Source organism: Lentinus tigrinus (genome assembly GCF_003813185.1).
Source record: "Lentinus tigrinus ALCF2SS1-7 unplaced genomic scaffold L226scaffold_25, whole genome shotgun sequence".
Taxonomy (NCBI): domain Eukaryota; kingdom Fungi; phylum Basidiomycota; class Agaricomycetes; order Polyporales; family Polyporaceae; genus Lentinus; species Lentinus tigrinus.
Window position 1 is genome coordinate 296,061 of NW_027137934.1, and position 24,433 is coordinate 320,493.

At 56.8% G+C, this 24,433-nt stretch overlaps 11 protein-coding genes across 11 annotated transcripts; 4 read left to right on the top strand and 7 right to left on the bottom strand.

Moving 5' to 3' along the window:
• Positions 1–1,305: 1,305 nt before the first annotated feature.
• L226DRAFT_162030 (uncharacterized protein) lies at positions 1,306–2,447 on the bottom strand. Its single transcript, XM_067672550.1, has 5 exons — positions 2,299–2,447; positions 2,130–2,242; positions 1,956–2,062; positions 1,523–1,896; positions 1,306–1,454 (listed from the first exon to the last, which is right to left on the bottom strand). Coding segments are annotated over exons 2-4 (462 nt in total). The 5' UTR covers positions 2,132–2,242; positions 2,299–2,447; the 3' UTR covers positions 1,306–1,454; positions 1,523–1,543.
• Positions 2,448–2,475: 28 nt separating this feature from the next.
• On the top strand, positions 2,476–4,315 carry L226DRAFT_162107 (uncharacterized protein). Its single transcript, XM_067672551.1, has 4 exons — positions 2,476–2,815; positions 2,876–3,063; positions 3,116–3,942; positions 4,011–4,315. The coding sequence occupies exons 1-4, from the start codon at positions 2,729–2,731 to the stop codon at positions 4,262–4,264; spliced, it is 1,356 nt and encodes a 451-aa protein (XP_067532669.1). The 5' UTR covers positions 2,476–2,728; the 3' UTR covers positions 4,265–4,315.
• Positions 4,316–6,921: 2,606 nt separating this feature from the next.
• Positions 6,922–7,912, bottom strand: L226DRAFT_554217 (uncharacterized protein; the record flags this gene model as incomplete). Its single annotated transcript, XM_067682983.1, has 3 exons — positions 6,922–7,498; positions 7,545–7,732; positions 7,787–7,912. The coding sequence occupies 3 exons, from the start codon at positions 7,910–7,912 to the stop codon at positions 6,922–6,924; spliced, it is 891 nt and encodes a 296-aa protein (XP_067532670.1).
• Positions 7,913–8,828: 916 nt separating this feature from the next.
• Positions 8,829–9,812, top strand: L226DRAFT_490693 (NPP1-domain-containing protein). Its single transcript, XM_067677325.1, has 3 exons — positions 8,829–9,106; positions 9,159–9,282; positions 9,335–9,812. The coding sequence occupies exons 1-3, from the start codon at positions 8,883–8,885 to the stop codon at positions 9,695–9,697; spliced, it is 711 nt and encodes a 236-aa protein (XP_067532671.1). The 5' UTR covers positions 8,829–8,882; the 3' UTR covers positions 9,698–9,812.
• On the bottom strand, positions 9,791–11,105 carry L226DRAFT_162149 (uncharacterized protein). The gene is made up of 4 exons (XM_067672552.1): positions 11,057–11,105; positions 10,918–10,990; positions 9,922–10,863; positions 9,791–9,871 (listed from the first exon to the last, which is right to left on the bottom strand). Exon 3 carries the CDS (start codon positions 10,856–10,858, stop codon positions 9,935–9,937), a length of 924 nt encoding a protein of 307 aa, XP_067532672.1. The 5' UTR covers positions 10,859–10,863; positions 10,918–10,990; positions 11,057–11,105; the 3' UTR covers positions 9,791–9,871; positions 9,922–9,934.
• A 982-nt stretch (positions 11,106–12,087) lies between these two features.
• On the top strand, positions 12,088–13,440 carry L226DRAFT_573458 (uncharacterized protein; the record flags this gene model as incomplete). The annotated part of the gene is made up of 4 exons (XM_067684857.1): positions 12,088–12,489; positions 12,540–12,901; positions 12,958–12,985; positions 13,039–13,440. The coding sequence occupies 4 exons, from the start codon at positions 12,088–12,090 to the stop codon at positions 13,438–13,440; spliced, it is 1,194 nt and encodes a 397-aa protein (XP_067532673.1).
• Positions 13,441–13,677: 237 nt separating this feature from the next.
• L226DRAFT_573459 (uncharacterized protein) lies at positions 13,678–15,062 on the bottom strand (the record flags this gene model as incomplete). The annotated part of the gene is made up of 4 exons (XM_067684858.1): positions 13,678–14,128; positions 14,182–14,354; positions 14,412–14,633; positions 14,691–15,062. The coding sequence occupies 4 exons, from the start codon at positions 15,060–15,062 to the stop codon at positions 13,678–13,680; spliced, it is 1,218 nt and encodes a 405-aa protein (XP_067532674.1).
• A 546-nt stretch (positions 15,063–15,608) lies between these two features.
• Positions 15,609–17,266, bottom strand: L226DRAFT_467615 (uncharacterized protein; the record flags this gene model as incomplete). Its single annotated transcript, XM_067676080.1, has 5 exons — positions 15,609–16,038; positions 16,120–16,295; positions 16,353–16,562; positions 16,628–16,951; positions 17,027–17,266. 5 exons carry the CDS (start codon positions 17,264–17,266, stop codon positions 15,609–15,611), a joined length of 1,380 nt encoding a protein of 459 aa, XP_067532675.1.
• Positions 17,267–18,821: 1,555 nt separating this feature from the next.
• Positions 18,822–19,591, bottom strand: L226DRAFT_524956 (uncharacterized protein; the record flags this gene model as incomplete). Its single annotated transcript, XM_067678927.1, has 2 exons — positions 18,822–19,359; positions 19,413–19,591. The coding sequence occupies 2 exons, from the start codon at positions 19,589–19,591 to the stop codon at positions 18,822–18,824; spliced, it is 717 nt and encodes a 238-aa protein (XP_067532676.1).
• A 999-nt stretch (positions 19,592–20,590) lies between these two features.
• L226DRAFT_573462 (pectin lyase-like protein) lies at positions 20,591–22,294 on the top strand (the record flags this gene model as incomplete). The annotated part of the gene is made up of 9 exons (XM_067684859.1): positions 20,591–20,833; positions 20,888–21,057; positions 21,120–21,228; positions 21,288–21,456; positions 21,513–21,558; positions 21,613–21,681; positions 21,736–21,951; positions 22,014–22,118; positions 22,195–22,294. 9 exons carry the CDS (start codon positions 20,591–20,593, stop codon positions 22,292–22,294), a joined length of 1,227 nt encoding a protein of 408 aa, XP_067532677.1.
• Positions 22,255–24,432, bottom strand: L226DRAFT_512301 (uncharacterized protein). Its single transcript, XM_067678333.1, has 7 exons — positions 24,345–24,432; positions 24,071–24,283; positions 23,879–23,960; positions 23,486–23,817; positions 22,905–23,408; positions 22,666–22,845; positions 22,255–22,609 (listed from the first exon to the last, which is right to left on the bottom strand). The coding sequence occupies exons 1-7, from the start codon at positions 24,384–24,386 to the stop codon at positions 22,520–22,522; spliced, it is 1,443 nt and encodes a 480-aa protein (XP_067532678.1). The 5' UTR covers positions 24,387–24,432; the 3' UTR covers positions 22,255–22,519.
• Between the last annotated feature and the right edge of the window lies 1 nt (position 24,433).

Below are 24,433 nucleotides of genomic sequence, written 5' to 3' on the forward strand. Positions count from 1 at the left end.
ACCAACTTAATGAGATTACAAGTGCTGGTAACACTGATAACTGGAATATGTAATCCTTGTCAGGTAGAATCACGAGAGTCGCTCACAGAAAACTTGAAGCTTACAAAATCGACTGGCCATGGAGGCAAGGGGAGTGCCGGACTCCAGTATGTCACTAGATCCCTGGAATACTTTCCCAGCCACGACGTGCAAGTGCAGATTCTATAGGTCAGGACATGCATCAGAAATTCGTGGGGAGTCTATCATTTCCTTTGTTTTCGAGGGCGCTTGAGCCAAAAAGCCAGGAAATGAGAGACTCCCCACCAATTTCTGATGCATGTCCTGACCTATAGAATCTTTGTCCGCACGTCGTGAGCGGGTGTTCTCGCCGACATGCCCGCGCTGCCTATTGTGTTCGCTGTCCCTTTTGCTCGTCGCTGCCGGGCTCGAAGAGGGAAAGTCTACCCTTGCTGAGGTCCATACCGGAGGGCGCACGGAGCCCTCCATGATACTGCGCCCGCTCTACGGGAATATACGTCCCTGTAAACCATCTGCAAATCAACGCATCAAAGCAGTAGAAACGCACCGGAGAAGCGAAGTATCCGTGTGTCACGGTCCGAGGGGCGTCCAGCACCTGCACACGCTACATTGCAAGGAAAAAATCCGAGGAGCACATCGACTTCTTCCGGTTGACTGTTCGACTGTTGACCATCGCCAGTCTACACAGCATGAGATCAAAATTCGCACTCAGTACGGGGAACGCGACTCACCAGATGGCAGTTTACTGCACCCGCATATCAAGGAAGGTGGCATTGGGCGCTGTTGCATACGACGATCAATGGAGGCGAGTACAAAGTCGCGTTAAAGGATCACGATGGCGGGCTGCATCGGGCACACACAGCACGTCAACCTACGTCGTAAGTCAGGAACATCGCAAGGTTGAGGGATCGGAATTGCATATCCCACTGCACATCCTGTCCCACGAGCGACGTTTGGAACACCGTATCTCGTGTGCATGTCGCGTTGGCATCATGGTGGCGTTCTACATGGGAGACTCGAGAGCTCATGACTCTGGCCATGGCGGCACATGCCGCTTCGATGGCTAGCTGTGAGTCGAAGTTGGATTTTGGTTGCGAAAGACAGTGCCCAAAGAAGCGAAGAGTCATGAATGAAGAAGAGGTGGTCTCCACCGCAGTGACTGGGGATACACGTTATAAGACGTCTCGCCAGTAGGTAGGGCATCATCTTACGACAGCGGGCTACTGGGTGGCCTTCAGTACGCGTATATACTCGAAGCGAGCAGCCAGACCCACTCATTCGATATTCTCGACGCCTCCGTCCTTCATCCACCCACAACTATCCCTCCTTTCTCCTGCCAGCAAACAACCTCCGACATGTCCTCCGTGACCCACAGTCATGCCCTCTTCATCGGCATCTTCCCCTTCGCAGACGAGGATGCTATCCCACAGAGCCCCCTGGAGCACGATATCGCCTCAACCATGATGCGAGAGAGTGCTTGCGTGACAGACACGCACGCACGCACCGGAGACCACTTCCATCATCATCACCGCGAAGGGCAGGGAGGTCGCGTAGTCCACAGCTCCCCGACGCACGGCCACGGACTCGTGCGACGTCCATTGCGGCCTCTCATCACGCCCGGACTCGTCCTGAGCTCGGTCACGCATGGCCATGCATTGCGCAGTGTCCCATCTCCATCCACAGATGGAGAAGGGGCTTCCCCAACCACGCCTACTACACCTCGAGCGTCGCGTCGTACGACGCGGACGAGCAGCCTTTTCTCCATACAGTCATGCGGAGCGGAGCATTCCTCGGAGGAACCGCAGCACGAAGCGTCTCTGCCTGAGATGCTAGTCCATGCGGTGAAAGCGTTCTTTGGAGAGGGCGAGACACATGAACCTTCGTCCGAGGGGCTTGTAGAAAACAGACAGCGCGAGGACGTGCATGGTGTTACTCACAGAGGAGGTAGTGCATTCGCGACTGGGTCTGGGTTCGAAGATATGGAGGTCTAACTGTGATTGCAGTGCCCGGGACGGGCTCATGGTTGGTTAAGAATAAGTAGATCCTACATGTACAGTAGATACACACGTTAGCGCAATTGTAGAGAGACACAGAGCGATGAATTCACGTACATTCAAGGCAATTTCAGCACCCGGGGTTGTGCATCCCCGGTAACATCCCCTCGTGTCCCTCCACTCGGTCTGAAACGTACCTGGTGTGGCATACATCCTCCACTCGTTGCGTCCTATTGTTGCCGGTTCCCATTGAGATACTCGCGATCGCGACAGAAACAATACGAACACTGGTTGAGCGTGGGGTTTCGTGATTACATCCTATCCGAATGACACAGTCTTGAGTCATGATGCGTTCGAGGAAGTCGGGTTGAGAAATACTGAGCGACCGCCGATGTCTACGGAGGATGGTGGTGGTTGAGGTCAATGTTGCGAGAGCGCTTCGCTTCGTCTCGAGCGCATTTGGACTTCATCCTGACCCTCATGTCGAACATAACGCGCACCTCTTACAATTCGAACCCATGTTTCCTGCCTCTCCACACGTAAACAAGGACAGCCTCGACAACGTGCAAGGGCGTTTCTGGACCTTCTGACAAGACCGGGCATGCGGCCAACACGTGTAGCTAGCCGAGGGGGCGGAGGATGGCGAAATCTGCGGCCTATATCTCTGGCGGAGCCCCCTCTGACGAAACTCGAGTCTTTCATCTCACTCCCCCACCATGGCCTTCTATCAACCACAATCCGCTGTCGAGCAGATTAAGAGGCATCCCAAGTACTACTTGAACGGTGGTGACGTCCATTTCCTTGTCAGTCCGCGCCATGCGTTCTACGTCGCGGCCTCGTTGCTCACTTGACACGGCGTCCAGGTCGAGAACTACATCTACCGTGTACATCGATACTTCTTCGAGCGGGAGTCGGCATGGTTCCGCGAGAAGCTGGGCGCACCATCACCTGCTGGTCAGCAACCCAAAGGCTCCTCCGACGCGAACCCCTTCCCCCTCGATGATGTCGCGGCCGATGACTTCTCCAAGTTCCTTTGGGTGTTCTACAACCCGTGAGTGCACTCGTTGCATCATCTAACTCCCCCCATCCCTGACACGTCACAGCAAATACTCAATATACGATGCAACGCTGGATGACTGGGTCGCCATCCTCAAGCTCGCCTTTGACTGGCGTTTCGGCGAGGTCAAGAAGCTCTGCACTCGTGAAATCGAGAAGTTCGAGATCGCTCCCGTCCCCAAGATCGAGCTCTATCAGACGTACGAGCTCGACAAGAAGCTCCTCATCCCCGCCTTCCTCTACCTGTGTATGCGCCAGGAACCGCTCTCCCTCAAAGAGGGTCGGCAGATCGGACTCGAGACCGCGCTGCTCGTCGCGACCGCTCGCGAGTGCGCTCGCGGGAAGCCTATCGGCAACGGCTCGCGCAGCCCCACCGCGGCCGAGCTAGAAGAGGACGACATGGTCTCCATCATCAAGGAGATTTTTGGGCTGAGCGCCGGGCCCCCTTCTCCCTCCTTGACCCCACTCGAGAGAGGCACCGGCGTCGCAACTTTCACGGGCACCACCCCTACTCCGATTACCTCACCCCGCAAACAACTGGAACCAGCGAGGCAACCTCCTCCCCCTGCTGAGGTGGTCTCGCTGAAGGCGACCAACTCCCAGTCGCAGTCGCTACCCACCACCAAGGAGCCGTCGCCACCGCCTACGTCGGTCCCCTCTATCTTGAAACCCACCCCTCCTGGCAACGCGTCCACGAACACTGTGCGGTCACCGCCGCCCATGTCGACGTGGGGCTCGAACGTGGGCACCCTCCTGGGTAGCGCGGTGAACGACTTCCTCGGGACGTCTGCGTCGCCGACCGCTGTGCCCCCGACTCCCAATACGACTGCACCCTCTGGAACGACGACGAACCCGACAACGGCTACGGCTACAGGTCAATCATCCGTCCCCTCTTCCGCACCCAAGTACTCAAACCGACTGATGGCCCTTTTTGACTCGCAGGGGACGTCGTCGGTGCCGGAGCCAACGGCAGCGCCAAAACCGGAGGCGCCAAGGACGGCAAAGACACCTCAGCCGTGGCCGGGACCGACACCAAAGAGCCAGCAACCCCCGCCAACGACAAAGCCTCCGCCGACCCCCTCTCAAAAGTCCAGTCCGCAGACGCCAAAGGAGACGAAGGCGCAGAGACAGGAGACGAAGGTGTCGTCGGCGCCGGAGCACGAAAGAAGAAGTCAAAACGCGGCGGGAAAGCCTGAGGCGGCGGCTTCGGCTGCGTCCGCCAAGGGGACGGAGGCGGGGGTCGAGGCGGCCGGATGGGGTGCGGATGGGAAGGAGGAGACGAAGGAGACGAAGGACACTCACGATAACACGGACTCTACGCATATCACGAATGCTATAGACGGTGCGGGCACCGGCGTTGGCGATTCTACGACCAGTTCGAACAACGGCAGCGGGGACGGCGCCGGCGCCTCCCAGTCTAACGACGCGACGACAGCTACGGACACACCCCAGATACCCATCGATACCACCACTACAACGACGGAGACGCCTCTCCCCACGCCGGCGGCCGTGGAGGCGAAGGTCGATACCCCCGCGATCTCGTCTACTGCCCCTGCTGCGACGACCACGAGTAAGGAGGTGAAGGTCGAGTCTACCCCAACCCCAACCCCGGAGGTGAAGGTCGAGCCTGCCCTCGTCCCAGAGGTGAAGGTAGAGCCCGTTGTCACCCCCGAGGTCAAGGTCGAGCCTGCCGCCGCTCCGGAGATCAAGATTGAGCCTCCCGTCGTTCCGGAGGCCAAGGCCGAACCTCCTGCTCCTCCGGAACTGGAGGTGAAGGCTGAGCCTCCTGCCACTCCAGAGGCGACGGCCGTTCCGACTCCTACCCCGGAGACGAAGCTCGAATCTGCCGCTCCTACGGAGGCCCAAGCCGGACCTGCCGCCGCGCCTGCGGAGGTAAAGGGGGACGCACCTGGCGAGAGCAGCACGGGCGAGCCGGGCACGACGCAGGGTGCAGGCGGGAACGAGGCCGGAGAGAAGGAGGTGAAGGAGGCGGCAAAGCCGACTGCGGTCGAGGAGAAGGCGAAGGAGGAGAAGGCGAAGGAGGAGGCTGCGGCCGAGGTGCCTGCGAAGGAGTCGAAGGAAGAGGCTGTGGTGGAGGAGCCTGCGAAGGAGTCGAAGGAAGACGCTGCGATTGAGGAGCCGGTCAAGGAGGTCAAGGAGGAGCCTGTCGTCGAGGAGCCCGCGAAGGAGACGAAGAAGAAAAAGAAGAGTAAGGGGAAGAAGGCGAAGGGCAAGGACGCGGAGGCCGATGAGCCAGACGCAGAGCAGGCGTCGTCGCAGGACAAGAAGGACGACGCACCTAAGGAGGATGCCGATGCGCACAAGGATGACGCAACGACCGCCCCAGCCAAAGACGAGGCTGCTACTCCGGCGAAGAAGAGCAAGAAGAAGAAGAAAAACGCCGCGAAGGAGGTCTCCGAGGCTCCTACGCCTACCGCTGAGAAGGCCGAGGATGCGCTCCACAACAAGGACGGCGCACCTGCTTCCGAACCTCCTCCAGCCACCCCTGCTGACGCCACTCCCGCTCCTACCGCTCCCGCTGCGGACTCACCCGCGCCCTCTGCGGCCATCGTTGAGAAGGTAACTGCGAAGAAGGACGCAGCGGAGTCTACTGCTCAAACCAAGGACGATACTGCAACGTCCCCGCCTGCTGGCAACAACGTGGGCGGGGATGAGGAGGCCTCCTCGGGTACTGCAGCCAAGAGTACCGACACGCCTCCTACTGCAACTGCCTCGAGCACGGGCGGTGATTCCTCCACCCCAAGTGCGGACAACACCCAGCCTTCTTCCTCGACCCCCGCCGACAAAGACACTACGCCCACCGCGACTCCTTCGAGCGAGAACCCTCCGGCGACGTCTTCTCAGGAGCCAGCAGAGGACCGATCTGCCACTCCGAAGGCGTCTGAGACCCCTCTTCCTACCGTCGAAGATCCCGTACCGGAAGTATCGACTAAGCAACCACAGCAGGAGAAGGCGCCGGAGACCGACGACGAGAAAGACATTCCTGGTGCCTTCCCGCCCACTCCCAGCCCTGATAAAGATGCCCCTCTTCCCTCGTCCCCTGCGGGTCCGGCCAAGGAGAAACAGCCGGCCCCTTCTTCCGCTCCCCCTCCTCCTATCAAGAAGCGGACCTCCCTCCAGGACAAGCTCGCGTCTCTCGTGGGTGGCGGTAGCAAGGCTACCACTCCCACAACGAGTAAGCCGGCGACACCTGTCCAGCAAGAGCCTCCTACCCCTGCCACGCCTGTCAAGTTGGCATGGGGCAAGCCGGCGGCGACTAGCGCGCCCAAATCTGCGACCACACCCACGGCACCGGTGAAGCCAGCCTGGGGCAAGCAGCTCACGCCTGTCAAGACTAAGCCGTCGTCACCTACCGGAAGCCGGCCTGCTACGCCCATCCAGAGCAAGCCCGCTTCGCCTCTTACTGCGGCGGTGCAAGGAAAAGGGAAGCTCGGTACTCCTATAGACTTGAAAGCCTCTGGCGGCGGCGCTCCTCCGTCGACGGCCAACGACGACGCCGACGCCGCTTGGGGCCTCGATTGACAATTCACGTCTCTTCTGACTTCGTATTCTTCTTGGTCTCTGCTGGGCTATGGGTATCTTGTTCGCGTTGTCAATGTCACGTCCGCAGATCTGTTGTACCAGCTGTACTACCTTACGAGCGCCACGAGCATCTGTTGTACGAACATCTGTGAGGACGCCACCATTGTATATACCACCACACTATTGTCACGATTGCATCTGGATTGCGGATGGAAGCCTACTAGGTACACCGATAGATACATGATAAATATAGCCATCGCTGAGCGACGCATACCGGACGAGGACCAGCCTCAAGACTAAACATGCATAATCAGCGAACCAGCTCGATGCCAAACGCCTCAGCGACCAGGCGAGCCGTCCCTGGAATGGCAGTTGTGCCCTTCTTCGCAAGCGGCTTCTGGTGTGGCATACGCGCGGGAGGAGGAATGTCGCCTCGATCGAGAAAGCTTCTCCCTATACCCCACTGCTGCCTGTCCGCCCGGGGCGGCTTGGTAGTACTTGCCACGGTCGACGAATGCCGCACAGCGGCACTCTGCGTCAACGTGTGATACCCGCCAATCCGCGACGACTTGCGTCCGCCTGCACGGAGCTGCTCTCGCAACTGCGCGATGCGCATTGCGGTTTCGAGTCCGAGGCGAGAAGCCTCGGGGATCGAGAGCGGTTCCGAACGCTCGCAGAGCGCGATGTAGGCCGACAAGACCCAGCGGCCACTGAACTCGTACTCGCGCCCGAGGACGACTTTGTCGACGGGGCTGATGCCGTCGAGGGTCTGCAGCTGCCGGATAGCGAGGGTGCGGATGTCGTTGAACTCCCAGCGCGTGGCTAGGCTGAGGATGGAGGTCCATTCGTCAAGATTGCGTGCCTTCCATTCGCCATAGTTGCTTGACCTTTGTGAGTCGAGGGTGTCGAGATGTGGTCAGAGACAGGACTCACGTAGGATACAATATCCAGAGCAGTCGCTCGAAATCAACCGCGGATATGCCCGAGAAGTGAAGGGGGTTGTCGTCGTCGAGACCCTCTGCTGATCCACCGACAGGTCTGGGAAGGTTGAAGAGGTCTCGGAACACTGCTGAGTGTCTCGTGAAAGTGGAACGGAAGACTCGGAACAGTGTGTTCTCGACCTAGAAGGGACAGAGGTTGGCAAGGGAGGCGGGAATAGTGAATTGACGACGCACCAGTATGATTAGATTGCCGTCCTCGAAATAGTAGTCAGGATGTGGAACGGGAAAGGGTGGTACTTCGCCTTGGGTATCGCTAGAAGGGTAGCGCATCGTCGTCGTCCGGGCTGGGCTAAAGGTCATGGTGAAGTTGTGAAGTGACAAGTCGATGAGGAGAACACTGGCAGGAGGGTCAATATAACACTACCTTGAGACTGCGCGGGCATGCACCGTCCGTGCAGAGCAAGCGAGCCTGAGGCATGATACTAATATTGATAGTGTTTGCGATCGTAATAGTGCCCATACATGGAGACTTACACGCTACTTCCCCCAAAGGTGAGCTACGTAGGGACGTCAATGCAAGATCCGGGGCAACGTACCTGCACGCTGCTTTAACATGCGCTTCCGCATTGTCACTCCAGTACTGAGACCTCGAGTAGTAGACGTTCAAGAGCCGCGTGGCCAAGTGCCAGAGAGCTCCCAAGTCCGTCTCCGGCCCGTCCATCTAGGAAATGTCTTCCGCATCCGTCCACATTGCGGATATGACTGCGTGTTCTTGAGCATGTGCGACGAGCCATGTGTGAATCTCATACAAGCGTTGAATGAACGTGCATCTGCGTCCTCATGCCCACCTGAAGCCTGTGAACTTGTTACGGAACTCATGATCAGCGAGGAAAAGACGATAAGATGAACACTCAATGTCACTCGCTATTCTTCGCCCAGTATTGGCGCCAGCCGAGTCTTTCTACTGCGGACTAACCTCTGTTGGGCCTCCGGATCAAACGACATGAGTATGTGCGGAGGACGATGGTCGGACGAAGGGTGGTAGGTAGATCTGTATCCGTAGAAACCGGCGGCACCGGGTCCTGCGCAAGCGCCGGCTAATCCCGCTCCTCCTCCAGGAACCTCGCACAACCGGCACCTTGGTCAGCTGCGAATCGACGAATAGGAAGTCGAGCGCGACAACCGTGACCTACAGCTGTTGTTCCAGCAGAAGTTCTGCACAGATGCATTTGCGCATAAAAACGTGCGGGGCCGCCGGCAGAGCCATCCACGGACCACCACCCCTCCTCGACGTCTCATCGCGGGCGTGGCTACGCAATACTTGCCTACCATGACACTCCTTTCTGTAGGCCTCTCGCTGCTGGCGGCTGTGGGATATGCTGCTGGTGCAGCCATCGGCCCGCGTGCTGTCATCGCACACGACGCGGTCGTGGGTTTCCCCGAGACCGTTCCCAACACGGCCATTGGCCAACTGTACCTGAAGTACAAGCCGCACCTCAAGGTCGTCAATGGTTGCGTGCCATTCCCTGCCGTCGACGCGGAAGGAAACACCAGGTGCGAATGACCTTCGCGAGGAATCTCCAGGAACTTATCGCAGCGCGTGCAGCGGCGGACTCGCACCCACAGGCGGAACCAATGCTGGCTGTTCCAGCAGCACCGGCCAGGTGTACGCTCGTTCCGCGAGCTTCAACAACGCGTTCGCAATCATGTACGCCTGGTATATGCCCAAGGTCAGTATCATATATCCTCGGTCAATAGGTTGACAAGCGCTAACCTGCGCAGGACGAGCCCTCCGATGGTCTCGGTCACCGTCACGACTGGGAGGGTATCGTCGTCTGGATCGACGACCCAAACAAGGCGGAGCCAACGCTCCTGGGCGTCGCTGCGTCCGCGCATGGCGGCTTCTCGACGACGACATCTCCCAATCTTGACGGCACCAGCCCACTGATCCAGTACTTCAGCATATTCCCCGTCGACCACCAGCTCGGCTTCACCTCGGCCGTCGGCGGGACCCAGCCGCTCATTGCGTACGAGAGCCTGACGGATGCCGCGCGCACCGCGCTCGAGACGACCGACTTTGGGAGTGCGAACGTGCCGTTCAAAGACGCGAACTTCCAGAACAACCTAGTGAAGGCGGAGTTGTGATAGTTGTATTGGAGAAATCGGACTTCATTCGTCATACTGGATCGACATGTATACCGCTGGGAGACTTTCAGTTTCTGTCCCTTCATATATACCACTCACTCGTTGACAAAGCTCCTTGGTATGGGTAACGTACAAGCACAGTACAAGCAACGAACCTCCAACCACATGTCCCATCTGGAAGCTTGTGTCAGGCAAGGTCTCAAATTCAACTATCACGCACTTACCGCATCTATAGACTTATGTCGCGTTCACATCGCGCGCATCGAACACGTCCCGGAACTTGTCGTAGGTGTCCCTTCCTAGCACAGCGAAGACGACGTGCTCAAAAGACTGCGCGAACCGCGCGTTGTCTCCAACAAGCAGATCGACCCAGATCGACGCGACAGTGTCCACCTTGTTCTTGAACACTCCGGTGCCGAAGCTGCCAAGCACGAGGTGCTTCACGCCCTGCTGTTCAAACAGGTGCAGGATGCGGGCCATCCGCTCGCGCATGGCCTGCTCGATCTTGCCCTCCACGCCCGTGCCTGCGACGCGCCCGAACAGCGTCTGTCTTGCGACGCCCGCGTTCACCGCCGGGCTCGTGAGGACATCGATGGGGTACGGCTCTACGAAGTCACCGTTGTCGGCCCGGAACACGGTGACCCCTGGGGAATAGATCATGGCGTGCGTGTAGTAGCCTGCCTTTGGGTCGCGATTGTGCAGCGTGTAGAAGGCCTGCGCGACGCGCGTCATGAGAGTGGGGTATAAAGTCGACGAGCGCGCGATCGACTCTTCCTGTGCTTGTGCTCCTGACTTGAACCCACCCCCGGGTTTCTTCGCCGATGCGAAGTTCAGGACGCCGACTTTGGGGCGCGGAGGTGAGTCGGACTGGCTAGCATCGGAGTTCTTGCTATCCAGCGTGTCGTGTAGGTATCTGGCGCCCTCGAGGGTAGACACTTCGAGGAGGGATATCTTTGTTTGTAAGACCGGCGTGGATGGTGTGGCGGAAGCCCATGTCGAGAGTAGTGAGTCTGGTGCGTAGTATGTCGTCTGCCTCTTAGACTGCCCCGTTGCGACGCGCAGATCGTATGTCGTCTCATCCAGCGTGTAGAAACCCTGGTCGATGGCATCCAGAGTGGCATCTGCGATACCTTTCAGTTTCGCGCGTCTGTCACCGCTCATGTTTCCTGTCAATAGTAGTTGAGCTTGGTTTCTGGAGGAGGTGGGCGATACACTCATACCAACCCACGCTGCTCGTTAAGGCTTTAAGGCGAGCGATGTTCGGTCCCGCCTTCGGGATGACTGGGCTTTCCACTGGCAGAGAAGTCCTTAGATGAGTCAAATTTTCGGATACTGAGATTGTGTCAAGTTGATACATGCATCAGCTGTCTCAACGCTTGTAGCAGTGATTCCCGTGTATGGCCATGAGACGGAGTGGTGATCTGGTGGTGGTAAGAGGCAAGGATAGGAAAGCGCCCATCTTTCGCGCGCAGTGGCTGTGCGAACTTGTCAGTGCTGCGGTTACTACTACTGGCGACCCCTCCTTCTCTGTTGACCATGAAACATCGCCCCAAGAGTCATGCCCGTTGCGGGTGTCGTGAGTTTCATAATACAGGCTTGACACGTCGCTCGTTCTGTTCTGACATCAAGGCACTTCGAGCAGAGGTAGCTCAACATCTGGGCCACAGATGCCAGTCTATTCGATTCATTTTGCAAGATCGCAGGCACGTTTCGGCGATGTATGCAGATAGGCACTACATAGTTGCAGTACGTGACGGCGGACGCTCATGAAACGATACCTGACGCCCCTATGGTTCGCAGACGCGCTGTGCATCGACAAATATTGTCGATGAGACCAGTTGAAATTCGCACTCGGTATACCAATTCTCAGTGTCCTTCCCGGCCAAGCTCGCTCTAAGAGTTTCAGGATAGCATGTAGCGGTTGATCATCATCAGGCTTCCTCCTGCTGGGCAGCCTGGCGTTGGTCAAGAGCTCGACCTCGAAGCCATTCCAGCAACTAATCCGCGCTTCCCGGCCACGATCTGAACCGAAACTCATACCGCTCTATCGCATGAATTTGAAGAACGCAAGGATGAAAGGCGGGGTTCCATTCTTCTGTGCTAGGTACGCGTCACGAATCGTAGCTGTAACATTCACTCACCGTTATAAAGGAATCCACCTGTCAATCTGGCCGTCTACCTTGACCATCGTGCATCAACCCTGAGCCCCAGATCCCCGGAATTAAGCGTATCAACACGGAATCCTCACTTAAGTACCCCAAGCCACTGGGTTCATTCCGTTCTTCCTTGACCATTCCCCAGTGAGTCAGGTCTGTCAATCGGCTCTTACTCCACTGATACACGCATGATCCAACAGCACCTATCACGTTCGGTCGATGGAAGTGCTCAGCATGAACGTCACGGCCGTTCAACCGCACATAGAGACTAGGCATCAAGCCCGATGGTTCCACATGGTCCTTCCGCAGGCCGCGCTGGTAGTCCTCATCGCCCTCAGCCCGAAATTATCTTCTCCAGTGCGCTTCGCAGCGGCGCTCTCGCTCATCGCGTGCTCACTCTATATCATGCTCGCGTACACCCTGAGCAACGATACCAACTACGGGGTTGGCACTTCGCTGCTTGGGATGGTGGTGAGCGGGACCGCGACCCACGTCCTGCTGACAGATCCCATCAAGGACGTCAGATACCTCCGCGACGCAGACCCATCCCCGCTGGCCGCCCGACCTCTCTACAAGCGGATGTGGTTTGCGGCGTGTTTCGTATATAACCTGCGCTGTGTGGGGACGAACATCAACGTGCGTATTCTGTCTTGGCTTCTCGGTCTCAATCTCATCATTCTTCGCAGGTCATGAGTCGCATCACTGTGCCGTTCCAGGGCCGTCGCCAGGTCTGGTATATGCGACAGGGGCTGCGCTTCCTCCTGGCCTATATGGTCAATGACCTCTGCGAGACCTGGATCTCAATGAATCGACACGTCTACCCCCCGAGTCTGTTCAATCCCACCGCGCATGTTGTACCTGAGAACCTGAAGACATGGAAGCGTGCATTAGGCGGGTTCGCCTATATCAGCAGGCTGTACGCCACAATCGATATGGAGAACATCATACTCGCAGTGGTCACTGTTGCGCTTGGGATCTCCTCTCCAGACGATTGGCCTGACATGTTTGGAAGCGTGTCTCATGCCTACACGGTGCGACGTTTCTGGGGGTGCGTCTTCCAGTCTGCTCTTGGGTCCGCGCTTTCTCAACTCGTATCCGCCCCAGGTATACCTGGCACCATATGATGCAGCACGTGAGTTTTCTTATCTCGTTGCCCATTACAGGTGTATCTCACCCCGACGATAGCACTTCCGTGTTTGGGGCATGTTCGTCGTGCGTGCCCTCGGTATCCCGCGAAGAACCCGCCTGTCCTCTTTCGTGCAGCTCCACGTTGCCTTCGCCCTGTCTGCGCTCCAGCACGCCTTCGGGGACCTGATGGTGGGCTGGCGTTTCTTCGGCCGCTCCATGCCTTTCTTCCTCCTGAACGGCCTAGCCATAACCATTGAAGACCAATTTCTCGCCGCCGCGAAAACACTTGGGGTGAAACAGACCCTCGCGACAAAGGCGCTTGGATATATCTGGGTGGTGTCGTGGTTTGGATGGTCGTTGGTGACGTCTCGGTATGTAGATTGGTTGATGGAGGCGGACTCGGGCGTGCTGCCCAACCCTGTCTCGCCCACCAAGGCCATCGTTCTCCCTATCCTGTGAGCACTTCATCCACCCGTTGTCCCTGGTTTCTATTATAACACCCTCGTCTGAGCAGACGTAGTCTCTCCATCATATAGATTCCAACCCATCGCACTCCTTACGCCAGAGAGTAATCGTTCAAGTTTCCCGGAAGATTATAATATTATGGTCATGTATCATATCAATGCGCAGCTAACGCAATTAGAGGCTGGACGAGCTTCTAATGCAAAGAGTGCAAGAGGAGTTAGGCTACACAAGTTACAAGGAAACATCGATCGGGGAGTTTGTGGTCTCCACGGACAGACGGCCCGCACCCGGGCCGGTCGCCAAGTCTTCCGTGCCAGCGGCAGGAACCTCAGGCTGAGGCTGCTTCCACCACACTCGCCCGTGCACATCCCCCTTCCCATCGTACCGCTCGAGCTCACGGACCCTCCCTCTTCCAGCAGGATCCGTGACCGTCGATAACTCGTGGATGGACGGGAAGAGGTAAGGCGATGACCGGAGCTCGAATCTCCCTTCAAACGCCGGATGCATCGTGACCCGCGCAGGAGCGTTAGTCGTTTGGATGATCGCGTCTAGGACAGCGTCGACTGGATGACGCTTAAAGACGACCAAAGTGGGGGCATTCGTTGTTTGTGCGGCAACACGGAAGGAGCCACCACTGTAGTCGGGGCCTGTGGACTCGAGTGCGACCTGGGCTTCGATGCGCCTAGGGGTAGTTAAGCATGCCGAGCCACATACACAAGCTAAAAATACACGTACGCATTACTGGTGCGGATCGCCATCTCGGTGAGCTCAGACTCCTTGTTCACAAGGCTTGCTCGGATGATGATCGGCGCGTTGGAAGTCTTGATGTCCAATAACTTCGAGACCGTGAAGTTTCCACGCACTTGGCTGTTGGTACTGATCAAAGTGACCTCCTCTCCGGCGAGAGTCTACGGTGTCGCATGATGAGCAAACAGTGAACGTCAGCTTCGAAACGAACAACGAACCTCGCCCTCTATGGTGCAGATACTGGACTCCAATTTAACCCTCCTGAATGTCATTCCACTCCCGAGGCACCGGAAGTGATGAGTGAAGGCGGGCAGGTCAGTAGTTAACTGATTCACGATGAACGGGGTATGTCCCGGAGCTAGAGCAGGGAAGCGCAGATGGATGCGGAAGTGTAAGGAGCTATCAAAACCATGATGTGTTGCCTGCCAGTCATGTCTGGTCTGTTACGCAACCTGTATCAGCGACGATGTCCATCGTACGGGATAAGATGCACTTACGTATATTCCGAGTCCTTCCTTGCCGTCCTCTGGCCTGAGATGACAAACCGTCACCTCGTCCAGGGCATGCTCCTGGTGGTACATAACGTCGACATCGACGACGGCTATGTCCGGGCCACGGTCGCCAGTCAAGGAGATTTCGAAATCACCGCGAGAGTGCTCTCCTTTGGCCACGAAGAAGAGCTCCTCGGCGGCCATCGGGAACGCGAGGGATGTATGTGCGCGGCGTTCTCCAAGCACAAAGTGACGAGGCTCCGCAGTCCAGGTGATAGCCTCGCCATCTTTGGGGGCTTCCGTGTAAGGCGGAGGAGGAGGAGCACTAGCGGTACCAGGTGCGTCTGTAGTCACGTCCGGAGGGGGTTTGGTGATCATGACGAACTATTTGTCCTGTGGCAGATAGTGTGTAGTGTGTCAAAGATGATTGAGTAGTTTCAAGTCTGTGTAGGGACGAAAAGGAGATGCTATATAACATGTCTCGGAGACTACGATGCTAGGGGGGCCCTAGGGGCTGGTCCAGGTCAACTTGAGTTTGAGGCTGTGCTGGTCCGGACCAGTCGACGCGCCTAGGGCAGTCGTGCCCACTCCTACAACATTCTTCGCCAAGATCTAGTGCAGACGTCAGTGTAGTCATTATGCATGTCATCTGCCTTAACTCGTCAGCGGGGGAACAGTGAAGATGCTGAACGGTCTTCTAATTCGATAGGCTGGGAGGGCGGCACTCGCATGCTAGGAGTGTACATACACTGTCGTCATCGCAGCAACCCATACTGAACCTACTGGCACCATGGCGTAAAGGGGGAGCCTACGGGGGAAAAGACGCTTTCGTTCAAAACCGATCCCTGCTATTCAGAAACGGAAAGAAGAACAAGTGCAGGAACCGGGAATGTAAGAAAGACCACCCAAAGTACGCGACGCGCCTCACTGAGGGATGTACGAAAGGTCGAGGCGGAACGGCGAGTTGGAAGTCTCGACAGCGACTCTGCCCTTATCCTCGCCACCATAGGTCCATGATACACCACCGCTGACATGCGGGCCCTTCATAGTGTTCTCGTCGAAGCGCACGACACGCCGAGCGCCGCGCCCTGAGGGGTCCTCGGCAGGACTCCAGCGCACCTCCGGACGGAAGATCAACGTGGAGGAAGCGTCGAACGTGCCCTCGTATGTCTTGTGGAGGGTGACGTGTCCGGGGGAGTTGGACGTGTGCGCGTTGACCGTCAAGGAGGAGTCGATAGGGGCCTCGACGAACGTGAGGTAGAGCGGTGCATTTTCCGTGCGGGTGGTGACGTGGAAGGTGCCCTTGGTCCCGTCGGAGGTGTTGGACCTGAGTGTGACGTCGTTCTCGACGCGGCTAACGTCAAAAGGACACGTGCACGACGGTTAACAGCGTTGGTCAGTGCGGGTTTATATATCAAAAATTGCTGCGACGCACCCATTAGAGGTTCCAACCCAGAGTATGGACGGCATGAGAGTGTCAGAGCTGACGAGGCCTGTGGCGACCTTGATCGGCGCATTGGATGTCTCCAGCCTGATCATGCTGGAAGCGTTGAAGGTGCCGCTGATTGGGCCGTTGGCCGACTCGATGTAGATGCGGTTGCCCGTCAGAGACTACGTTGCACGTCGCACATCAGAGAAAAGCAAGAATGCAGACGAGGAAGCACGCACGTCAGCCACGAGCGGCCGGTCACTAGTCCGCAGCCTAAAATGCTCGAAGTACGTAGAGTGGCTGATGTCGTGGATGTGATGGGCGAACAGGAGCAGATTGGTACCGAACTGCTCCAATTGCAGCGGCGCCGCACCCTTGATGGCAGGAAGATGGACGTGGATGTGGAATTTCATGTTGCGCTCGTTGTATGGGTTCCACGTAGACGGCGTCTGTGATAGTTCAATCAGGATTACCGTTATTGTGGTCACGGTCTAATTGCTGGGATGCCACTCACAAAGATCCCCACGCCCCAATGGTCCTTCTGCGGGTTGTAGCGGCAGACCTTCGAGCGGTCGAAGTTCTGCTTGTCCTGAAAGGAGACCTTGATCTCGACGATGACCTTGTCGGAGACAGCGTCCGCAGACTGGGAAAGCTCGAAGTCGCCATACTGGAACGAACCTCCCGAAACAAAAGACAACTCCTTCGCGGAAAGAGGAAGGGTCATCGTCGTCCGCGCACGGTACGGGTACTTGTCGTGAGGATCAGCGTCAATCGCCGTCCAGTTCGCGTAGTCCGAGCAGTCCGCCGAGGTGTAACGGTACCAAGTGTCGCGTCCGAGCTAGTACTCCCTATCAGACACCGCAAGTTGGCCAGTATGTGGCTAATCACTCACAGTGGGCCTGGAGGGCACGACCTTCTTGTGCGAGATCACGCTTGGGAGGAGCAGGTACAGTGCAACAAAAGCAAGGAAAGTGCAGGCAAAAAGATGCCAGAACCGACGCCTGCGGGAGGTTCTGGGGCGGTCCTCGTAGAGAATACCGATCGGAGGCTGATAGGCGGCATAGTAGTAGTTGGAAAGGCCCGGTTGGAGAGGCTCGAGGAGAACTCCCGCCTCCGGGTCCTTGACGTCAGGGTCTCTTCGGGGAGGGTTCATAGTGGGCGTGTTGTGGGAGGTGATCGATGGACTGCAAGGAACCTCTCCTCGGTCTCCTGCCTACATATATCATGAGAATGGGCGCTGGGCAAAACCTTAACAAATCCGTGTGACAAGCTGGGCGTGGTACCCACGCACTCGGAGTCGATGCTGCGGGAACGGCTTGTGTGTGTCTGTGTTGATGTCAGTCGATTGCTTCGGAGTAAAAAAACATCCAGCTTACGTGCACTCGCGCTCAACTGAATCCGTTCGCGGTTAATTATCGCCGTCGTCGCAAGGGTGACCTCGAGGTCTGGAAGAACAATGCGAGCCGCTACTGCATTTTCGAGACTGAACGTATGGTACCTGGTCCTGTGCCGCCTGTGGCTGTTGCTGCGTGCGCGGTGGACCTTGATGTTGCGAATACTGCGCTGACTGCGAGAGAGGTGCCACCAGAAAGTAATATGCATGCATCAGTGGGATGAGTGGGATGAGCATACGGCTGCGGAACTCGCGATGATGGAATTGAAATTCGTGAACAAGAAGTGGAGGTGGTGGCGGCACTGGGAACCGCTTCGTGGAGATCGGAGGATTCGCACATATTGATGGTGTTGAGACCGTCGACAACACTGGCCTCGGTGGTCTGAGAGCACGTGATAAGCGGACTTAGGCATGGGTCGCCCTTGACAGATGTTCTCCTCAGCCGATATTTCACTCGCGGGTAGGACTATCCCGGGACGATCTGTCCGCAAGCTGTGCACTGCTCACCTCACGGGCAACCTTGCCCGGCGTGAGTGCATGAGTACTCTTGTCAGGCCTAGCCCGCTCGGAGCCGTCTCCAGTTAGGAAACCGTCCGCGAGCGCAGCGTTGACAATATATATGACCTGGAAGTGCCCCTGCGTTTCCGCCTGAATTGTGATACTGCGCTTGAGCCTTGGTGTCCCGGCGAACGCTTCTCGAGCGATCGGACATGGATCTTTGTTCTAGGTACCGTGTAGCCTCGTACACGTGTGAAGGGCCCAAGAGTTACGAACACATCACAGATGGAGGCCATTCCGTCACGACCCACAATCGCCGGGCTGAGCCCGAGAAAATCGTCCATCTGGAGCATCAAACGATAACATCGTCTTCGCCTATAGCGCGCAGTAAGTCATGAGCCGTGAGCACAACACGGATGCGTTGTTGAAGTACATGAGGTGTGTACTCACGAATCACGAAGAAGATGGGCATCTGGTACGTGTGCAACTACGCACCTGCGCGTCAGAGCTGCGGGACGGGGGCCCAATTCAAGTGGTAGGAGGGTAAGGCACCACTTGCGGGGCGGATGCGCAGCAAGTCTACATGCACATCAACGTTGTCCGAGATCGTTGCTGCGCCGAGCGAATCGCGTCTCGCGTGGTGTTTGAGAGACTCGCTGGGCACGCTGACATACCGTCAATTTCGGTTGTGTCGCGTTCACTATGTAGGGCTGTTGTATAGCGTGCATTCCCATTACGTGGACGTCTAGGTAGAAGGACCCACTATTGAGCGTCGGGAGGTGCCGTCGCCTGGTCAAAGTGAACACTCACAAGATACTCAATCCTCCTTCACCTTCGCACTGGCCATCAACAGTTGCGAACCCTTCTCCTCCCCGTACCACGTCGTGAAGAGCGCCTTTCGCGCGTCCCACACCGAGGCCATTTTCTCTCCGCCCACCTCCGCGCCCTTCAACATGACAGAGTAGTGTCCGCGGTTGTCCTTCAAGCCGATCATGGTCTCTGACGGGTCGGGGCTGTTGACTAGGCGCGTCCGGTGTAGGGGGTAGACCGCTCCGTGATTTCTGGGATGCAGCGGAGACTGAATGACGAGAAGGCGACCTCCGGACTGAGATGCGGGATTCGGTATGATGTACATACGGCGGACCATGCGCGACCGCGCACCAAGCAGCACACCTGCTATGCCTATGCCCGCGGCGAGGTTGGTCGCCACGAAGAAGCCGCGCTGCCACCATGGTCGAGGAACGTATTTTTGTGCTGCTTCGGGGCCATCTCCAGTTGTTACTGTATCATCCGTGCTCTTCTGGGGCTCCTCCAAGGTCGTCCAATGGTTCCAGGTGAGCTCACAGGCTCCAGCTCTGTTATTCCCGTGAAATTAGTCGAAAGAGTAAGAAGTCCGACGGTCACGTACGTCACGACCAAGTCCGCAGCGACTAGGAAGTACGTCCACTTCGACCACCACGGAAGACTCTTGCAGTTGTAAATCGGCTGAACATTCTCCACATTAACTCCTTGTGATCGCAGGGTGCGAGGACCGATGTGGAAGCGAAGTCCTTTCAAGCCAGTCCGTGTCGCTGCTGCCGCGCTCATGTTGTATGATGGTGTTGGAAGATACGAAGTCGTTGTCGCGCTGAATCAAGGAATAACAATGGAGCAAGATAGAGAGGCCGCACAGAGAAACAGAGAGTCGGTGAGGCAGAGCCAGCAACGATTCGGATTCCAAAGTCCAGCCCGTCTCTCCGCGGAAAGAGTTTAGCGCGCGTTTCCCCTCGGGCTCTCGGCCCGATGTCCCGTCCTTGGCCCAGACCTCGACAGCCAGGCTTGCAACTCGAGTGTCCGTCTAACTTGCTAACCACCACCACCTCAGCCAGTCACGGCGCAGCTTCTCCAGCATATCATCTAGAGAACGAAGCGGAAGCAACATGGTGTGTCCCGCACACACTGTCAGGCATCAGATGATGTGAATGGACAATTGACTCTACTAGTTCCGTGGTAGCAGTTCGACTGATGCATGCATGGGGACTGTCACAACGGTGAGACATGAACAGCAGAGCTATGTATCTGCCGCTCAACTTCTCTCTCTACTGCACAACCCGTCGTCGCCAGAGCAACGTTTCTCGATGCCGACGATACGTGCCAAGTTCAAATACCTATCAAACTCATCTTTTCGTATGCCGTCCGCTCGTGCATGGAAGAACTCGCCCATGATACTGGAGGAATCTAGCTTATATTCGAGACTCACACGCCTTCTTTTCTCGTCAGCCTATCCCGAGAAGATTGGTCTCCACCTGACCTCCCACGTACCAAGCAATACTCCGTGCTCGTGGTCATGGGGCGCAACGCGGAACCGAGAGACCCTCCAAGCATGAACCCGACATCCTCTGCTACGTCAAAAGCTACTCCGGATGCTGTGTAATGTCGGTACTTTGAGGTTGGCTTGACCTTCTACAGCCGCGCCGGCGGACCGCTCCTTCAAAAGAAGCCCACTCGCCATGCGTCTTAGGTTGACCTCTCATGACGTCCACTCGGAATGCAACACCTATATATACTCCCTGTGGCTACGGCTGCTTGTGCAACGCGAAGTCCACAATGCGACCTGCGCTCGTACGCGTGTACGCTCTTGCGGCAACCGTCTACACCGCATTCGCTTCTCCGGCTCTCGAGCACAGGGCATCGGGGATATGCACCCTCTCGGCTAGTGGCTCCGATGATGCTCCAGCATTCTTGGCCTCGGCTTCCGATGCATCGTGCTCCACCATTACCATACCCTCCGGCACGACTCTATCGATTCGTTCGAAAATGAACATGACCGGTCTCACGGGCAAACACATAGTATGATTACTATGATGCTGGTACGGTGACCTTACTGACCAACACTGTCCACAGAACCTGCAGGGCACGATCAAGTTCAACCCGGACCTCGATTATTGGACAGACAATGCGTTCACCTTCGACTTCCAGGATCAGACAGCGTTCTGGCTCCTTGGCGGTAAGAACCTCCTTCTCGATGGAGGCGGTACGCTCGACGGTTCCGGGCAGGCGTGGTACGATGAATTGTGAGTAGACTTTGCATTAACATGTGCACACTTCTACGACTGAGCACTTCTACATATGTCAGCGCGAAGGACGACTCAGTCGTCCGGCCGATCCTGCTGACACTCTTCCAGGCTACGAATGTCACGGTACAAAACATCAACATGATCAATGGCCCGGAGTGGATCAACTTTGTGGGTGTCGCTGCTTGGTCTATTCTGTTGTGCGATATTCATCAAAGCATCCGCAACAGGTGAACGAAGGTCAAGATGTCACATTCCGCAATATTACTATCTCGGCGGTGTCGACTTCGAAGAACGCTGCCAAGAACACGGACGGTTGGGATATATTCCGGAGCGACAACGTGGTAATCGAGGACTCTACCATAAACAACGGGGACGACTGTGTTAGCTTCAAGCCAAGTATGTCTCTATAGCTTTTGAGCCTCGCACAGCGCGTATTGACCTCTGCCATGCAGACTCGACTAACATCTTGGTCTCCAATCTGTCTTGCAACGGCTCTCAGTACGTTCGATCCCGCAGGCGTTGAAGTACTATCAAGCTCATCTTCTAATTCAGCGGCATATCCGTGGGCTCACTCGGCCAGTACGCCGGCGAGTACGACATCGTGCAAAACGTCCTCGCCACGTGAGCTTTGACTTGAATTCTACTCCACGGCCTTGTCTTGACCGCCCGACTTAGGAACATCCGCATGTCTAATGCGCAAAACGGCGCCCGGATCAAGGCGTGGGCAGGCAAGAACGTCGGGTCCGGCATCGTCAAGAACATCACCTTCACTGGCTTCGTCGAGACCAACGTCGATAACCCAGTCGTCATCGACCAATGCTATGAGACGAGTGACAGCGACTGCGCCAAGTACCCGTCTAACACCTACATCCAAGATATCTGGTTTGACGAGTGCGTGACACCCATGGTCTTCTCCCACCTCGCCATGTCTGTTGATATACCGCGTCCGGCAGTATATCTGGGACCTCATCCGGAAAGGAGAAGGCCGTCGTAGCAAGTTTGTCGTGCTCTCCAGACGGACGCTGCAGCAACGTCAATGTTAATGGGATCACCGTCACGTACGTTGTCTTCATCACGACGTTATGTTTTTTCCTTCATCTGCGTGCTGAAGCTGATATTGGGATCGTCTTGTAGTCCGCCTTCCAAGTACGGCGATGCGTCGTTCGAGTGCCAAAACGTGGAGCTGAGCGGCGACGACGCGTCTCTGTTCGGAACATGTGATACTACAGACTAGCTTGAAGATAAACGACATGGTTGCATAGCTTCGGCGGGTCTCGTGCGGTATGGTGACAAGTGTAGGATTACTAGCATCGCGGGTATCGGAGTTCCTGAGGCTGTGGCACACATGTATGTAAAATCGAGCAACCACGCGTCTGGACGAATGGATAGCGGCTGTTTCCCGACATTCTCGCCCATGAAGAACCAATAGATATGGGCAAAGAGATCCCCATCACCGGTGTCAGTCCCATAAGTCCTGTATGACGTTGCCCACGATCTCGAATTCAACGCGATGCGTCCCATCTTCCGTCTTCTTGTAGACCCACTTCCCCTGTACGAGAAAGCAATTCAGTGAGGTTCACTCGCACACCTCACTGCAAGACTTACCCGATAGATGAGGCATCCGAGAGTGACGGAGCGCAGAACAGAGCCCTCGCGGAGCATCGCATTCCGCGCTACTTCCATGTAGAACGCCGCGCTCATCTTGTTGGAGGGCATCCAGTTGTTCATGTTCATCCTGATCTCGCGGAGATTGTTCGCTTTGGCGACGGACGCCTCATATCGCGCCTGTGGAGCCACGCGTGCAGTTAGATAACGCCACACTGCTGGACTGAAGATCGCCTCACCCCTTCCGGCGTGAACAACGTTGAACACGACAGGGTCTGCAGCTCCGGGAACACGGTGCAGAGACACTCGATATCTTCTAGCGTCATCTGCATCGAGTCGGCGGTGAAATGTCGGAGGGTGTCCTTATGTGTGTTCGCCATGTCAAGAATGAACCCGCGCGGTATGAGCGCCTCTCCTTGTGTCGAGAATGCGTTCAGCGTGAAGGACTCCAGACTTGGTCTTGGCGTGAGTCGACGGATCCACGTCCACAGTTGCTGGAACCCCTGAATGTGCACCGAGCTCGTCCGTACCGTGAGTTCCTTCAGGCTAGCCGCCGGCACGTCGTCGTATCTCGAGAACGTCGCCTGGCCGAAATATTCCGTGTCGAGGGTGACGAGGTGCGGGAGGAACGTAAGGATCTCCAGGATGGCGGACGAGGGCGCACCCTTGAGGCGGAGCACACGGAGGTGCGGGAGTTGCGAGAGGACTGAAATGAGGATCGAGGCCGGCACACCTGAGCAGCGCTGTACGCGCGCGCGCGAGAGCGGCATGAGGATCAGGACGTACAGTCATGCGGATGCGTGCGGGAAAGTGCACTGACGCCCAGTTCGAGGTGCGTGAGGCTCGCACCGAGCTTCTCAGACCACCCTTGCAGGATGCGCGGCTTGCCCTCCATGCACCAGATCGACACCTTGCTGAGATTGGTGAAGTCTTGCAGTCTTTCCCAGACATCATCCGAGAGCCCGCAGAATGTCCGGATGACAAGTTCGCGGACGGGGAGGGTATGGAGGATGTCGAGGTAGGCGGCGAAGTCCCGCTCGTTGTTGCCTTCCGCTGTGTCGTCGCTCCAAGTAAACCCTTCTAGGTTCACGTAGAGCTTCAGTGCTCTCCGGCAGCCCTCAACGAGATCTGGCCTGTACAACCCGACAGCGCCTACAAATTCGGTTTCATGAGTAGGCAAAAGCTCCGAAACCGACTGGCCATATCTACGCACCGTTCTCTCGCACATGTCGGACATACTTTGCGTACTCCGGCTTTTGCAGAATTGTAGTCGAAGGATGGACGACTATAGCAGTCTATCATGGAAAGTGAGGGGTTAGCTTCAGCCACCCACGGGGACCAGTAGAGATTCCCCGTGTGTGGGAGATCATGTCCTTAACCACCGCTGAGTCCAGGCACGACTCACCTGTAGTCTTCTTTTCGTGACGACTCGTACGTCAAGGATGCGGTACAAGAGCGGCGTGGCGGCATGGTGGAATGCCTTGGAAAGCTGTGCACAAGTACACAAGTCTCGCCGATCAGAGAGATGCTCTAGAATCAGGGGTAGCACATCCAAGGGTAGTGCCCCCGCCGTAGACGTCTTCTGGGAGGTCATTCCCAGTCGTATGAGCCGTGATTCCTGTTTATCGCGTTTTGACCATGAGCTCGACGCGTTCGGATAAGACATGCCATTGACCTACAATGTCAGCCTTCGTGCGGGGCCGTTTTGCGATTGGGGGCATAGACACTCTGGTGCTGGTAAGCCTGGGCCCCGATGGGCAGATGATGT